The 18274-nt window shown below is 35.7% G+C and overlaps 1 protein-coding gene across 4 annotated transcripts; it reads left to right on the top strand.

Annotated features, from left to right (window-relative positions):
• Nucleotides 1-4717: 4717 nt before the first annotated feature.
• LOC143882048 (myb family transcription factor PHL7-like) lies at nucleotides 4718-16259 on the top strand. 4 transcript variants are annotated; one of them, XR_013252078.1, is made up of 8 exons: nucleotides 4718-5257; nucleotides 7000-7216; nucleotides 14008-14084; nucleotides 14251-14293; nucleotides 14423-14480; nucleotides 14897-14966; nucleotides 15262-15741; nucleotides 15979-16259. XR_013252078.1 is itself a non-coding variant. In XM_077385434.1 (7 exons), the coding sequence occupies exons 2-7, from the start codon at nucleotides 7009-7011 to the stop codon at nucleotides 15631-15633; spliced, it is 828 nt and encodes a 275-aa protein (XP_077241549.1). In that variant the 5' UTR covers nucleotides 4718-5257; nucleotides 7000-7008; the 3' UTR covers nucleotides 15634-15895. The 4 variants fall into 4 exon arrangements, 1 of the variants encoding a protein (XP_077241549.1); XR_013252079.1 differs by having other exon boundaries at nucleotides 15968-16259; XR_013252080.1 differs by having other exon boundaries at nucleotides 15945-16259.
• Nucleotides 16260-18274: the final 2015 nt, after the last annotated feature.

The following is an 18274-nucleotide window of genomic DNA, read 5'->3' as shown; positions in this document are numbered from 1 at the left end:
TCTTTCTCGGCCCGTGCATCGCACGGGTTTTTTACTAGTATAAGTAAAGCTGAATGTGGGAAGATGAGGCTGCGCCACGTGTCACCCCCACTGCATTCCGAAATTTAATAACGCATTAAGGGGATGTGGACCGTTTCACACGTATTCCTCTATCACACATAACCTTAATAACGAAATTTTAAAACTTGTTAAGGGGATGTGGCACCCGGAATTTAAAACGCCTAAAATCAAGGAATGGAAAAATTGCCAAAAATCAAGAATTGATTAAAATAATATTTCTCCACAGATTAAATCTCCTAAAATAGTAAAATACGCTTCTTATTTTGGATTTGAAAAAAAAAGGCTAAAATCAAGGAATGGAAATATCGCCTAAAATTAAGGGTCTATACACAGAACTGGAATGAATAGATACACACCAAATTATAAAAAAAAAAATTGCAATTCCGTAGATAGAGAGAGGGTTATAGATAGTTTTTTAGAATACTAATTCTTCTTCGCCCCATGAATCGCACGGGACTGCAACTAGTTGTTCATGAAAAAAAAAAAGTGCTTTTATTACTGAATTCCTATGAGGTAAAAAATAAAGACTAAGAATGAGAGCTTAAATTTAGGCTACTGATATTGGCACTATCATTTTTTAATAATTGAACAAACTCAGCTTGTCTTTTCTATTTTAATTGGCTTCTTATAGCTTTTGGGAAACTCTAATAACATTTGACAGCTGTTTAAATAATTAAAGTCCAGATGAGTTACTGCAATTATTAAAACATGGTAGTGCCAGTATCATAAGGCTAAATTTATGAGCTGACTATAGAAAAGATCTTAATTGATCTTAGTTGTAAACCTTGGGTGAAACATGGTATACACTTGCGATCGAGACTGTTGATTTAGTTGATTTCCATTGGCTGACCTAAGTGAACTTGATCCCCCACCATCTGCGAAGTGACGCCAATGAAAATCTAGATTTTGTTCTTCAAAGCTTATGTTTTTCTGCCTATTGAGGTGGGCTAGACAGCGGTAGAAAAACAAGTCGAACAACTCAGCTTCCTACAAAATCTGATTTTTAGCCGGCTTTAGCTAGTGATTTGTACAAACAAGGCTTTAGTTTGAAAACAGTGTAAAAGATGGTTTATGATCAAGTTGCTACATGCTGTCTTAACAGCGCTTCTTAGATTTTAAGTAAGAAATCCAGGTTTTAGAAATCTCTCCCGAGATTTCTAAAACCTGGAGAGATTTCTAAAACCTGGAAACATTGGATGATCTCCTGCTCTCTTGCTGTCAGAAAGAAAGGTGAGAAATCGAAAAGCGATGGCTAGTCTATTTCTTCTCTCGTCTCCCATCTATAATTTTAAGGAAATCCAAGATTCTAAAATCCACGTATCCAACTGGCCCTTAAAATATTTAATTTATTTAATTTTCCGTGATGAAAAAAAAGCATTAAATCGCTCGAATGAAGGTTAAAGAACATAACACTGCTGTTTAGCTTTTTTTGCGGAAATCCACGTATCCAACTGGCCCCTGAAATATTTAATTTATTTCATTTTCCGTGATGAAAAAAAAAACATTAAATCGCTCGAATCAAGGTTAAAGACCATATCCCTACTGTTTAGCTTCTTTTCGCAGGCTTTTACAAACGATTTATTTGATTAAGGTCTAAGATCATCCAAATCCAACCCCACTGCAACAGGTTGGGCACCATATGACGATCCTAGACATGCATAGGGTCTAGAGTCAAGATTTATTTATTTATTTTTGGGTAGGTAAGCTGGGCAATTTATTTTTGTCGTTTTTATTTGTGTGTATTTAAACCACATATAATAGTAAGTTTAAAATAATACAGAATTTCTTATTTTAATACATAGATACAGATATATAGAGATAAATCTACATTTATACGAAAATAAATAATCTCTTTTCATATGAAGTAATTAATATAGGGAAGTGTTATCAGCACTACTGTATTTTGATGAGGGCACTCCTCACTTTATTAAAAGTAGCTATGGCCCGCACCATAAGATGATCCAAACCGTCCATTAGATGGGCCACAGCCTAAATAGGTTGTGCCCGAAAAATTATTTCCATAGGTTGACCTTAACCCTCCGATCTAAAGAGGGTCAGGATTAACCCTCTAACATTCAGATCGGAGGGTTAGGATCAACCTATCAAAATGATTTCTGAGGCACAATCTATTTAGGCCGTGGCCCATCTAATGGACGGTTTGGATCATCCTATGGTGCGGGCCATACCATACTTTTAATAAAGTGAGCAGTGCCCTCATCAAAATACAGTAGTGCTGATAACATTTTCCTTTATATATATATATATATATATATATATATATTTTTTTTTTTATTTTTTTTTTTTTTAAATTTTTTGGTAGGTAAGCTGGGGTTAGGCAGGCGCTCTCTCTTTCGCGCTCTCTCTTTTCATTCGATGCCATAAGTAATTAATATCTGAAGAGAAAAAATATTTATTTTGTTTTAAATAATCTAGGGCATGCACATGACGACCAAAGTTGTCTTAGGTACTGTACTAATTTTTTAGGCGCTGACAAACAGTAGGTTTGATTTATAAACAAACAAGGTAGGAAATCAAACCTCCTGTTGTCAATGTCATGCCCCAAAGCAATTAATATAGTACCTATGAAAAAATTGGTCTTCATGCCAACGTCCTAGATTATTTAAAACAAAATAAATTTCTCTCTCTCTTCAGATATTAAATACTTCATATAAAAAGAGATTATTTAACTTTACAAATGTAGATTTTTATTATTAATAATTAGTTGATTCATAATAGCAAGTCATGTATTACTCTTTATTCTCTAGTACTTGTTAAGTCAAGCAATGGTTGCCGAGTTTGGAATACCTAGTTTGTCGCCTCCAGCCCCAATATGGATACAATTGTGTTATTGACTCGTTAATGGACTCTGATCCATGTAGGCCAACTACACATGTCCATTATCTTATTGGGCTTATATTAGAACATATAGAGGGTTATACTATATACCCAACAGTACTTCGTTGATTGATTGATAATAACACTTAGTCCGACCTTTGTTTCACATATCACTCATAAGACATGTGTTACTTTTAATTCTCTACTATTTGTAATCAATAATCAATTTTATTTGTCGAGCATTAAAAACAAATAAAAAAAAAAAATCTCGGATCTTGCCGAAACCGAAATATCGGGTTTTTGGGCCGAAATTTCGACCGAAATTCAGTAAAACAATATTTCGGCGGAAATTTTCGAAATTTACAACCGAAATTTCAGATTTGGACGGATTTCGGCCCAAATTTAAAACAATGATTAGGGATGCCCTAATGGCGTAGACAAAATGACTTTTCCATTTGATAAAATGACAAATATATCCCATATGGGGCCCACAAATTGATCTTCAGGAGTGATATGGACGGCGGGGATTCGTATGTCCAGTCCTATTGGAATTGAAATCATTAGTTGGCAAAGGTGGTCCTGCCACGCTATCGCTTAGCTGGAGGCCACTGCCAAAAGAATCATTTTTCACTTCTCCACCAATGGGATAACACCACATGGGCCAATAGAATAACAACACGTGCCACTTGCTTTGTTGACTCATATGTCTGTCAAGACTCACCCGGCACATCCGCTAATCGACAATTTATCGGGAAGGACCCAACCTGCAAAGATAAATCCTCATAATCTAGTTCCCGATCTCCACCGTTCAATTGGATTGGGAACACCACATGATCTACAATAAAAATGAAATCTGAACCCTTAGATCACAAACATGTAACAACAAAGTAGGTGTGCAGGATTATTCGATCGGTGTGTATTTTGCATTGTGGTCTCCACACTAAATGGAGGGTCCTGATCATCGGCCGACCCACTGTGAGATTTGCCCAAATTGTTCTATGTGGATAATTGGGCTACTCGAGCAAAGGCTTGACAAATGGAGGGTCCAGATCTACCAGAGGTGTGACCCACCATAGATAATATTTGGCATGAAGTAACGTGTTACAGTGAGATGTCTCTAAGTTGTGGATGGCCATCTCACCATTGAATGAAATCGATTCAATCATAATCGTCCATTCAAAGGAAAATTCAACCATCAAGAAGTCCACTGATTTAACATCTTGGATCATTTATTTAGTGTCCCATCTTATGATAGGCCCCACCATGAGGAAAAAAAACTCATACCCATTATAAATAGCCACGTATCTCACAGTTTTTTATGTGGTGTAAGCCCGTAGAGTCCAGTATTTTTCAAAGTATTGTACAGATTACACCTGGGATGATCTAAACCCTCCATTTGACGGGCCAAGACATAAGTAGGTTGTGACGCACAAATCATTTCCATAGGATGATCCCAACCCTCCTATTTATAGACACCATTAATCGGAGGGTTGGGATCATCCTATGGAAATGATTGTTTGGGAGCAACCAACTTACGCTGTGGCCCATAAATGGACGGTTCGGATCATCCTATGATACAATCCCTACAGTACTTTTAAAAAAATACTGGACATACGGTCGTACACCATATAAAACTCGCTAACCCTCGGAGACTGAGACAAATGCTTTGGATCGCCGATTTCTCCCAAATCCTCGCCGAGGACGGCAACTCCGCGTCTCAAACTCGCTAACCCTTCCCCGCAGTTAAAATCTAACCCGAGTTAAAATCTCTGACCCCACCATACCGGCCATATAAATATCTCCGTCCTTCGCACGCTATCCCAACGACTGCTTTTTGCCAAAACCAGAGAACTATCTCTGCACAAAAAAAAAAGAGACACAAAAATCTCCGATATTAGGGTTAGGGCACTGAAACGAAACCCTAATTATAGGCTCTGATTTTATCCAATCACCTTACACTGCACATATTCACCTGGCGAAGACCCGAAATCCTTGTTATAAACAAATTTCCCTCAGTTTCTGTGTAGAAATTCACCTGATCCTTCCATTTTCGCTCATTAAAGGCTTTTTTTCCACCGATCATGGAACGTTTATCGTCTCCAGATCCTTTTTTGGGGAGATTTTCCTGATCTATGTAGTTTTTTAGGTCAGAGACTTGAAATTTAAGTTCCAGATCACGCATTCTGACTGAGATTTTCCGATTCTCTCTGGTAAAGTTTGGCTAGGGTTAGGGTATCTCTGTAGCTGCAGAAATATGAGCTCTCTGATTAGGTTTTGCTTCCGAGAGCGTGAAAGGGGTGGATTTTGGAGGAGCTGAAAGAGATTGTTTGGAAATTGTTTATCAATCCTTGGGTTTTGAAAGGTATTGCTGATCATATTGTTTCGAAATTGTTGATCCTTGGGTTTTGGTAGGTGCTGCTGATCAGAATGGTGAATTTTGCAGCGCTGAAAATTTTTCTGTTCTTTTTGGTTTGTTCGTGTTATGTTATTAGAGAATGAAACAAAAAAAGTCATTTTCCCTTAATTGTTTCAAAAATATGAGCTCTTCTGTGGTTTTGCTTAATTTCTGAATTTTTTTCAGAAATATGAGCTCTCTTATGCAGTTTCACCCCTGAGAGCGTGGAAGGGGTGGATTTTGGAGGATCTGAAAGAGATTGTTTGGAACTTGTTGATCTTTGGGTTTTGATAGGTGCTGCTGATCGGAATAGTGAATTTTGCCGGGCTGAAAATTTTCTGTTTTTTTTTTTTTTTTCCTTTTTGTTTTTTTGTTGTGTTGTTCATGTTATGGTGTTATTAGAAAAACAAAAAAAGGCATTTTCCGTTATTTTTTTTGGAGGAAATTAAATTAGTGTTCTGCAGTATTCTCATTTTGATTTTGTTGTGGGAATCGTTCTTTGATGTTTGTTTCTTTTTTCTTTGAATGATTCTTTGATGTTTGTTCTGGAACCAGGTTCCTTATATGAGTATGTTTTCTTTGATCCGATGTTGGTATGTTAGAATTCCCGTTTAGTCTATAAGTCCCATATCATTCGAAGAAAGAGAATTCTACAAGTTCCATATAGTTTCTGCACATGTGTTGCTTGTCTCAGTTAAGCTTGATTTTTCTTGCATTTAATTGCTATTAAACTGTCATTACCTTCTCTCTCTTTTTTGTCTGCACTGTTTTCTTGTTTTGTTCTCTTATTGTGGCGGCTGGCATGATATCTTTGATGTGCAATTTGCTCATGTGCTCACATGTTCTTATCATGTGGAATTCTACTTTAATTTGTCTTTTCTCCGAAGTAGGTATGTAGATATGGATATTTTATGTATTGCGGCATACTGATTTATGCCTAACGAGGCAGAGTTGACATATTTCATTGATGTAGTATGTGGGTTGAAGTGTATGTGTCGTGTATATTTTTCATCTTTTCCTAAAACAGGTAGAGTACGATGAGATTCTTTTTATGGATCGCTGTATTAGTAGCTGTGCAATTTTTCTTTGGGCTGGGAGAAGTTAGAACTGTATTTCACAGCTCTCTAGCACACATTAGAAGATTATGGTGGTGTTATAGGAGTTACAGCGTACTCTCATTCTATTCTAACTGCAGCCTAATTGCAAATGCCTTTGTGTTCTTAGAACTGGGGCTTTTTGTACCTTATTTCTATGGTAGTGTTTCTCGGTCTTTTTTTTCTGAAATAATGTCGCCATATCGGCTTCCATTAAATTTTTTTTTTTTTCTATGTTAGTGCGGGAGCTTGACTTCTCATCCACCTGCTTTCATCTTTTAATTAGAAGTCCCCATCAGTGTCCCATGATAATTTGGACAGTACTATAGCTGGTTTGACTTCCCATTCAGTTTTTTTTTTTTTTAATTTGTCCTCTCAATAGAATCTTTTTGACCATTCAAAAGAAAAAAAATGTAGCCGTTTTGACAATTTATACTGGACAGCATTTGCATATGATTTCTGATATTGTCGATTAATATTTATGCTTGTTGCAAAATTGATTGTTTTTTTAATACCCTTGATCTAGAGATGAACTGGCCTGTTTGTTTCTTAGGATTCTCGTATGTACTGAATGCCTTGTTGCTCTTATGAACATTAACCCCTGTCTACTTGCAGTTTGTCAACATGTACCATGTCAAGAAGTTCTCAACTGTGGGCTTGGTGCCCCATAAGGCCCAGAGTGCTGAACAACTTGCAAATGTTGGAGTTCAGGGGGGTTCTCCAGTAAACAACACAGCTACTTCTGGGGGAACTGGAAAGCAACGATTGCGGTGGACTTCAGATCTTCATGATCGCTTTGTTGACGCCATTACACAATTAGGAGGACCAGATAGTAAGTATTTTATTTTCAAATTGAAAAAAAAAAAAAAACCTTTTTACTGTCAAAGAATTTACGCTAATGCAACCAGCAAGAGATGATACATATTAGAGAAGAAACTGGTTCTTTGTCTGTTGCTTAAGTCATTAAAACTTAAAAGTGTGCAATTTTGCATTATATTTATTAGTTTGATCATAGGAACAAGCATAGGTGATCATTGAATATCAGACATGTTCCCTTTGTTTCTGGCTGTGCATGCTTAGCATCGACATAATTAACTTTGCATGTAAATTTAGATTATGTGAAGTAGCTTGGTTTTTATAGGCTTGTTTTTCATGACTTATTAAATATTTTCTGGCCATGGTTATTGTTTAACCAAGTGGCATGAATTCACTGTCTAGCACTTCTGAACAAGCCACTCTGTCATTTGTTTCTGCCCATGCATTTTTAGTGTCCACGTAATCAACTTTTCATGGAAATGTAGATTGTCTCATTATTCATTCAATTCCAATTTTGTGGTTGCAGCCAAGTAGCTGGGTTTTTATAGCCATGCTTTTCATGAGCTTTTTGACTGTTCCTTGGTCATTGTTCGTGTTTTAGTCAAGTAGCTTGAATTCACTGTCCCGCGCTTCTGAATTAATGATTTAAGACATGGAAACACAATTCCTGAATGCCATGATAATCGATATGAATTGTCCCATATTGTCTAGTGCAAATATTTTGTTGGACAAAAAAATTATTTTTTTGATGGAACGATGTATATGACAGGTGGTACTTTTTCTTGTTGGTTGAGATATGTGTTTTGTTGAACGATAATTAAATCGTCATGTATCATTCTCATTGTACAATGTATGTGATAGATGATGACTTTTTTTTTTGTCGACTGAGATATGTGTTTTGTTGAAAGATACTTAATTCATAACTCATGGTGCTCATTGTATAGGTTCTCATAATCTCCAATTAGAAATAATTATTTCTTGCTGCCGCACCTTCCTTTAATATAGCAGTTCTTGATCTTTTGTGTTGCAATTTTGTTACTGTTTGCATGTGTGGTGCTATTTTGTAATTGTGGTGAGCTAATACCCAATACAGATGCTTCACAATCTAACTGACTTTCATCTGTTTTGAATCTTTGTTGGAGTGGAAGGATAATGCAATGCTGAGATTCTTTTATTTTCTTTATTTTTTTCAAATCGTTAATGGCACATGATAAATTTCTTTCAAGGTTGAGAATATTATATGGTGCACCGCATCATGTCTGTATTTGTGGTCCGTAATGTCAATCTAAATTGCCCAGTCCATTGTTGATATATTTTTTTGAAATGGGTGTTGATATATTTGCTAAGCGATAATCGAGGAATGGTGCAGTTGGATGATCTTAACTATCTGATGAATTACATTCTTTTGGAAGTTCAATAGCACTTGTTACTGACCATCTGAATAGGTAAGATTCATGGATTATTAAGATAGTGGAATTAACGAGAATACAAAAAGAAAAAAAAAGAAAAAAAAAAAAGAATACAATCCATCCAAGGCATTAGAGATGGGTTGAACGGAGTACAACCTTTCTTGGGGTGGCAAATAGATTGGACAAATTGGATCAACAGTTAGAAGGCTTTATGGGGCAAAAAAATGGAGTTTACATACTGTGGTGCATTATCTAGTATTTCTTTTTCAATGTTTGGTCTTATAAGTATCCTTAGAAGGACTTTATTATTGGGTCCATGATTTTCACTGTGCCTTGCTCCCCATATATTCTGGAACATGAAATCGTCTTATATTCTGTTATTTGCAGATCACCATTTGTTATGTTTTTCTTAAAGAAATCATTTTTCACCTGGATCCATTGGATCGGATGTTTGTGGGTCATCATATCAATGGACCTTGTCACACGTCATGTATGCCATGTGTACGGTGGGTTTGCGCCCCTATAAATTAATTTGGATGGTGCCTTGAGTATGGTGGGTTTGTGCCCCTATAAATTAATTTGGAGGATGGTGATTGTCTCACTAGTTAAACTCTGATTCTTTACTTATGTTGATCAAGTTTCCCACAAGACTTCTAATATGAATACTAAATAATAGTTTTATGAGTTTGAGAGCTTTGATAAAACCTATGATACATGCGTACGGATTTGTGTGCCGAGTGTCGATACAGATACGAGGATACGAGGTGTCCGACACGGCAACCCCTAAAAATCTGGAAATGTGGACATGCCCGTACAAGTATTTACATATAAAACTACCGATTACTAATCATAATTTACAACAAAATAACTATGATATTCTTTTAACAAACTCATGAATCTTAGGATTAAGCAACTACAAGTCTCAATGAAACATGAAAGAATCAAATAACAGTTCATTCATCAATCTAATCTAGTTATCTTCAGTCTCCAATATGCATCGAGAAAGAGAGATCAATAGGATACAATGAACATAATATTGAAAGAAGTATTTGTTTAGTGTTTTAGGTTTTGGGGATGAGAAATAACAACAAATACTAGTTTTTTTTTTTTTGAATGGTACAACAAATTACCTAGCTTTGGTTCAGAGAGCACTTGTTGTGTTAAAGATTGTTTGCTGTCAAATGTGATGGCCTAAATGCTGAACTATTGACCCGACTTGTTTGGATGGGTGTTTACCCCTATGTGTTCTCGGACTGCATGCATACATCCGTGAGTAACTTAGTACAAGTGTCCACATGAATTTGTTGAGGTATTTACACAGGCTTGTGGTCCTCTTTTATATTCTGTCAAGAGTTCAGATTGCTCCACCTAAGTAGAACGAAAAGGAGGAATTGGAAATTCAAAGGGGGGAGTCAGAAGCTTCGCTTCTGTTAGCTTGCTGACTCTCCTAGTTGAAAGAAGGGTCTCTTTGGAAGATTATTTAGATCTGGATAGATTCTCGCTTAGTAAAGAGAGTTGTAGATTCGTCAGATTAATATTAGTTAAAGAAGAGTTAAAAAAGATGTTAATAATAAAATAAGAATTAATGATAAAAAAGGAGTAAACATTATATTTGATTATAGTTAGTATTTCACATGACATTGTACAATAACGTCTCAATGCACCCACATCACAGTTTTAGCGTACGTTGACAAGTATCGATGCATGTCAACACGCGTGTCGGTGACACTGACACGCATGTCTGCTGAAAATTTAAAGTGGCTGCTAAATAAATGGTTTTAAATTTCCACCGAATACAACCGAAATGTTTCCTTTTCCATTCCCGCCCAAACCAAAACCGAAATGACCGAAATGCATAAACCAAAATCATAAGTGTAATGGTGGTATACCATATCAGTATGTATCACATAATTATATTTATATGAATTGCATGCGAAATGTGGTGCATGTATTATGTATAAATATTTATATGAATTACAAGTGATTGGTATGTACTAAATTATCAGGCATGCACGACAGTGCATGTCAATAGGTTTTTGACGTTTTAAAACCATTATGGATGATTATCTTGCTTATGTGATGGTTTCTAAGTGTGTATTTGTGCTTATTTTAGCATTGCATGAAGTTTCATCTTTAAATTCTATTATTTGCATATGTTTTCATATTCTATCATTTGCATATGTTTCCACATGTTTCCGTGATTTTACAAGATTTTTACTGAAATTTCCAACTGAAACCGAAATGTTTATGTTTCCTTGGCTACCGAAACCGAAACCAAAGTTTAAAACCTTGCCTAAATCATAAGATAAAACCAAAATGTCGAGATTTTGGGAAGTCTATGGGTATTAGAGGATTGGAGTTCTTTTAGATATTGGGAACTTTGGGAGGCTGGTAGTTTTTGTTCCATTTGGATGTCCATCCATTTGCAATTTTGGTTCAATTTGGGGAGTAATTGGTTGTTATTCAAAAAGCTTGGGTGTTTTTTCCACCTCTCAATTTGCAAATTGAAAAACTTCCACTAGGGCTTGCATACAATCTCAGAGGTTTCTATCATTCAATTTCTGCAATTGCATTCCCAAAAACTTCTGTAAAGTTTTTTAGAATCAAGAAGTTGAGCGTGATTAGGACCGAAATCTACATAGTGATGTTTTTTTTGTTCAAATCTATTTAAAACTACTATCAATATCACTTCTGCATAATTTTTTCATGATAGACTAATTGTTCATGATAAATTAATCCCTCCTGTATCTATCCCTCTCCCACCCTTCCTCATCATTGGGTAAGCTAGTATACCAGGACAAAAAATTCAAGGTAGCCAAACGTGCTCTTAGTTGCAAGTTTTTTTTTTTTTGTCTATTCTCTTTTGGAACTTTAGTCCTCTGTGCAAAAATAGAATGTTTGGGGACATTAGAAATCAGGCTTCTTTTTCTATATATCCCGATGAATGAAATGGGGAAGGGTGTGACAGCTGATACTATTGAGAATCCGTTGGTTTTATCTATATATTAGTTGATTTTTCCTGGTGAAATGCTTGTGAAGTTCATATATGGTTCATTTATCTCGGTAGATTGTGTCCGACTGTGTTTGGCAACTGTAGAGGACAATTCTCCTTGGTTTCCTAGGTACAAGTTCGCGGGCAATAAGAGCTGGTTTTTTATTTGTTGGTAATGGGGCATATATTTGTATACTATACAATATACACTATACACACATACTTATATTTATTACTTACAGAATTGACAGTTAACATTGATAACGCCAAAAATGGTAACTTGCAAAGTAGATTAATTTTATGAACTGTGAAAAGAAAGACTTTAGGGGAAATTTTCTAATATAATGGAATCTTAAAATACTTAAATTATGTCAACCACCAAGCTAAATAATGAAACTATGTTGTTGTCAATCACCAATGACCATACTGCACAAGTTCGTAAAACAAAATCAATAGCCTTAGTGTGAAACAAAAGAATCACAGAAATGCTTCCTTTGCAAGTTGCAGGCAGCTGATAGGCCTTTGATATCGCCTTGGCCCTGGGCAATCATCTAGGCAACTGCCTAGAAGGATATGTGGCTGCCTTGGATTCAGTTTCCTTGGCCTATCCACTTTCCAATGTGTTTGATTTTCATAAGTTGCTTATTATAGTCTTAAATCATGACATTTAAAGTGTCGCACATAGTGAAAAGGACTGTTCGTGGCGAAAAAAAGGTAGTCCAATATTGTCCCTTTTGTGCAGATTCTTGTTTTTTCTTTTTAAAGGTTGGTAGTTATTTGATCAAGGAATGCAAGATCTAATTTAGGGAAATAGTACATGTTCTCTTGTTGTAATTGAACAGTGTGCAATTTTATGAATCAGAAAAACAAAGTTGATAGCTTGACACCAGTCAAGTGTTCAATCTAGAATCTAGCAGTGCTAGGAAAACTCCAGGGTTGCAATTTCTATCAGCCATTTTGATCTTGTTTGTCACAAGAAATAAGAGTCTAAGTGATTATCGGCCACCTCATGAGTATCCCATGCTATTTGATAACCTTTTGGAGACTAAATTTCCAAAATTATATGCCATGAAGAATCCTCTGTGGACAGGATGTCTTAAATGAACTTCTGATGTGGTCTTATGCAAAGATGCAAGGCCTCCTATATCATCCTAACATTTGTATGAAATTTTTGGAAAAAATGGTTATGATCTCTTGGAGTTGAAGAGGTTACTTCCATATTCAAGTTGACATTAGTGGGTTCGGGTCCAACATTTGATCCATTCAACTTAGTCCTGGTGCTTTGCCCAGCTCGGTTGAGGGACTTTCCTTTTTCGTTTATCCATCAAGCTTCACCATTCAAAAAATAAAAATAGTCCTGGTGCTGAAGTCCAGAATTATCTGATCTTGAGAGATGCTCAAACATTGACCAATGAGAAAAAATGTTGGTTCTTGTTGATGAGAAGAGTTATGGCTCTAGTGTGTGATGGAAGTGAGATCAACCTATCTAGTCCCTTTCTCGACTCTCGAGAGATGCTCAAACATTGACCAATGAGAAAAGTGTTGGTTCTTGTCGGAGAGAGGAGCTATGGCTCTATTGTGTGATGGGAGTGACAATAACCTATCTAGTCCCTGTCTCGACTCTCGAGAGATGCTCAAACATTGACCAATGAGAAAAGTTTGGAGAGGGGAGGTATGGTTCTAGTGTGTGATGGGAGTGAAATCAAATGGCCTTGTCCTTATCAATATATCCCAAGCGCTCAGTTACTAAAATGGTGAAAAGGATCAGGATGTATGTAAACTTTCTACTATTCAAGTCTCACATGTTGGACCATCAAGTTGTCACTATTCTAGGCATAAAAAAGGCATTCCATTGAGCTGCCCTTGGGTTTGAATGTGGTGCAACACAGAGACTCTGGTATTAGCAAGGTGGTTATGTTTTCTCTCGCTGTGCTCATAGCCCTAATGGCTGATTTGGAAGGAGTTTGTATGAGGCTTTTTGGGCCATAACTTGTTGATTTTGTTTGAAATTTCTTTGCATGCATTTGTTTCTAAGTTGCGATTACACAGATGCCAAAATTTGAAGGAAAATCTTTTACAAGTGTTTAACTGTTATATGTATTTATTGAGTCATGTTGTTGAGAGTTCAGGTGCAATTTATTTATTTATTCATTTATTTATTTATTTATTATTATTATTATTATTCTTTTTTGAATGGTCATTATTATTAATTTGTTGATGTTGCCTCTTCGTATAATTTGCCATTCTGCTTTTTACATTTTTTTTATCATTGTCACGTTTCTATTGTATCTTTTTTTAGCAGTTAATGGGTTTTGTCTCTCTTCTGTTAGATTCTTGTGTTATTCAATTGCAATTAGTGGTATCCAACTTCCATTTTGATGACTTCTATTCTGTTTTTGGTTTCAGGAGCAACACCAAAGGGTGTTCTAAGGGTAATGGGTGTACCAGGACTTACAATTTATCACGTGAAAAGTCATTTACAGGTACTGCTACTTCAGGGATTTTTTCGTCCTAATAATTTTCCATTAGGCTCCGTTTCTTTCGACGAAATTTTACGTTCATTTTTACGTCGAAAGAAACTGAGCCTAAACTTTCTCTGCATTTCAGAACAGCTGGTCATCTTTATCTTTCTCTCATCTTTTCATGTAGAAATACCGCCTTGCAAAGTATCTGCCTGAATCTCCAGCTGACGGTACAGAATTCTTCCTGTCCCTGAGGTTCAATTAATTTCATGCACCCTTAGTAAACTGGAAGATTCTGCTTCAAATATTTAGTATCTCAAACTTAACTTTCAAAAGCTCATGTATGATGTATGTCTCAGGCTCAAAAGATGAAAGGAAAGATTCCAGTGATTCTCTTTCTAGCATGGATTCTGCGCCGTAAGTAAATTCCCTGATTGCTGCTCCCATGGTTTTAAATTTCGGTGGGGACCGAAACCGAAATTTTCCGAAATTTGATTTTTCGCCATTTACCAAATTTCGGAAATGCCATTATTTATTTTAAAAAAAAAGTGTTACAAAATTTCGGACCGGAATTTCGAACCAAATTACCAAATTTCTGACCGAAATTTCGGTTTTCGGTGGGGTCCGAAACGGTTACCAAAACCAAAATTTTAAACCATGGCTGCTCCAAAGTTTGGTTATATAATTTTTGTGATAGCACATTGTCATGGTTTTAGTTTTGTTCTTCTGTGCATTCTTTTTTCTAGAAAATGGGAAATGAATTTAAAAATATGATTGTGGCGTTAAAGAAACAAGGCTTCTCTTAACATTTAGCAAACCGTTTCATTTTTCAGAGGAATACAAATCAATGAAGCACTGAGGATGCAGATGGAGGTGCAGAAGCGGCTCCATGAACAGCTTGAGGTTTATTCATTTGATAATTAAGTCCCTGTTTGGATTGCAAGAAAAATATTTTTCGTCCAAAATAGTTTTTCTAAAGATTTGGTCTTACCACAATTTAGAAGGAAATGATCTAATTATGGTTAATTTAGGGGGATATCGTCATAAACTGAAGGTCCCTCTAAATAAAAATTGAATAGGGTTGTTCAAGTTATCTTTTTCACGTATAAAAAAAGTAGGAAAATTTAGAAACATTTTTCAAACACCGACTTTTTATTCCATTTTTAGCTTTGATATTCATTCATAAATCCACATTCAGGTGCAGAGACAGTTGCAACTAAGAATTGAGGCTCAGGGGAAGTACCTGCAGAAGATCATCGAAGAACAGCAGAAACTAAGCGGAGTGCTAAAGACAAGTGAACCTTCTGTGGCTGACGAAAAGCAGAACACCTCTCCCCCTCCATTGGATATCTTGGCAGAGCCGGTATCTCCACTAAAGAAGCAGAGAATAGATGATGGGTTACCAGACCCTTCTCAGAAGCCTGATTTCATTGGCCAGTGGGACCGGGACCTGTATGATAGGGATATTATTGGGTTTGGATATAATGTGGCGTCGGAGTTCAAAGAAGGTGAAGGTGGCCGGCCTGAGAATTTGGTGCAACCGCCCGCTGGGCCCACTTATGGTTCCTGAGGGGTTTCCTTATATAGGTGGCATTGGACCAGTTCTGCTCCAATCTAATGGCATTCGTAGGGCTCTTCTCAGAGAGGCGGAGATGCATCATTCATACAAGAATCCATTGTAAGTATTATCTTGAGTATGTTTTAATATAGCATATGAGTTTTTATTCTCTTTTTTCCTGCATTAACCATAAGAGGAACTATGTTGCCTACGTTTAATTTTGAGTTCTATGTTGTCTTAGATTTTAGAAAAATGCAATCTTAGTTGCTAGTCACACTCTTCCCTCTGCTTAGATGATAAAAATACAAATTTTTTTTTGCCAGTTTCTCTCTTTTTAACCTTGTAGAAACTTCACAGAGAGAGCCATTCTGTGGAGCAGAAAATGTTGCATCCAACCTGTCTCTCCGGCAATACCATTCAACAACAAAACAGAAAAGAAAAAAATAAAAAGTTTCTCCTGGGATAGGTTCTCTTTATTTCTTTTTGTTTCAACTATTTCACTTTTTGCGTTGTAGTTTATGGGAGTCTATTATTGGCATCGTTTTCTCATTGGAATTTTGGGGAGAGTTGAAATTTCAATGTGTAACATTTTTTTTTAATCTGTTTTTTAATTGAAGCTTTGCGGGATTTTACTAGAATTCGCAATCTTTAAATTGTTCAAATCATAGTGTTTCCTAATAACTGTTAGGGCCCGTTTGGATACCCCTTGGATTTGGATTTGGAGGTGAATTTGGATTTTTAATCCAAATTCGGCGTTTGGCAAGCCTTTATGACATCTCGATTTGGATTTGAGTGAAATCCACAAGATTTACAAATTCCTCATGTTAGTGTAATTTTTTGGATTTATAAATCCTTTCTATGAGAGAGGTTATTTATAAATCTAAATCAGATCCGTAAGGGGTGAAAATAACCAAAATATACCAAAGAAGTGTTAAATGACTTAAGTACCCACATGACATTAAAAACTGATCAAAATACATCGTATTAGGTAAAATGACGAGAAAACCACGAGTCAGTCAAAATGACCGAAATACCCCTATACCAGGTAAACACCCTTGTGACATAAAAACGATCAAAATAACCTCATATAGGGTAAAATGACTAGAATACTCTTAACATCATGGAAAATTACTAAAATACCCCTAGATCAAGTAAAAATGGCCCATGGCTCATAAAAATGATTGAAATGATTAAAAATACCATCATGAGATAAAAATGATAAAAATACGCCATATTAGGTAAAATGACTAGAAATACCTCTATACCAGGTAAAAATGATAAAATACCCCGAGTCGTGCAAAATGACTACAATACCCTTATGACATAAAAATGATCAAAATAATCTCAGATAGGGTAAAATGACTAAAATACCTCAAAATCATGAAAAATTATCGAAATACCCCTATATCAAGTAAAAATGATGGCATATGGTTTATGAAAAATGACAAATGACTAAAAATACCCTCATGTGATAAAAATGATAAAAATACGCCTTATTAGGTAAAATGACTAGAATACTCCTGGGTCATGCAAAATGACCAGAGTACACCTATACCGGGTGAAAATGACCAAATACCCCGAGTCATGTAAAATGACTAAACACCCTTATGATATAAAAAAATGTTCAAAATACCCCCATATAGGGTAAAATGACGAGAATACCCCTGGATCATGAGAAACGGCTGAAATGCCCCTATATCAAGTATTTTAGGGCTTTTTGCATTTGTTAGATTTCAAATTCAAATCTGCCCGTTTGGATACCCCTTGGATTTGGATTTGGAGGTGAATTTGGATTTCCAAAATCCATGGATTTGAAATCAAGAATTTTAAAATTCACAAATTTATAAATAATGCCATTTGGATGACCACATATATATTTGGATTTCAATTCTAAATTATTATTATTTTGTTTGGATGCTCTTTGGATTTGAATTTGAAATCTAATAAAACCAAAAAACTCTAAAATAATTGATATAGGGGCATTTTAGCCGTTTTTCATGATCCAGGGGTATTCTAGTCATTTTACCCTATATGGGTGTATTTTGATCATTTTTTATGTCACAAGGGTATTTAGTCATTTTACATGACTCGGGGTATTTGGTCATTTTCACCTGGTATAGGTGTATTCTGGTCATTTTGCATGACCCAGGGGTATTCTAGTCGTTTTACCTTATATGGCGTATTTTTATCTTATGAGGGTATTTTTAGTCATTTTAGTTATTTTTCATGAGCCATAGGCCATCATTTTTACTTGATATAGGGTTGTTTCGATAATTTTTCATGATTTTGGGGTATTTTAGTCATTTTACCCTATATGAGGTTATTTTGATCATTTTTATGTCATAAGGGTATTGTGATCATTTTGCACGACTCGGGTATTTTGTCATTTTTATCTGGTATAGGGGTATTTCTAGTCATTTTACCTAATATGACGTATTTTTATTATTTTTATCTCATTATGATATTTTTAGTCATTTCAGTCATTTTTATGAGCCATGGGTCATTTTTACTTGATCTAGGGGTATTTTAGTAATTTTTCATGATGTTGGGAGTATTCTAGTCATTTTAGTTATTTTACCCTGTATGAGGTTATTTTGATCATTTTTATGTCATAAGAGTATTTTAGTCATTTTGCACGACTCGGGATGTTTTG

This window comes from Tasmannia lanceolata, unplaced genomic scaffold, assembly GCF_043159265.1.
Source record: "Tasmannia lanceolata isolate RefF3 unplaced genomic scaffold, GAP_Taslan_0.1 ptg000007l, whole genome shotgun sequence".
Taxonomy (NCBI): domain Eukaryota; kingdom Viridiplantae; phylum Streptophyta; class Magnoliopsida; order Canellales; family Winteraceae; genus Tasmannia; species Tasmannia lanceolata.
Note: the sequence above shows the minus strand (reverse complement) of the source record. Positions and strands in the feature narration are given on the sequence as shown.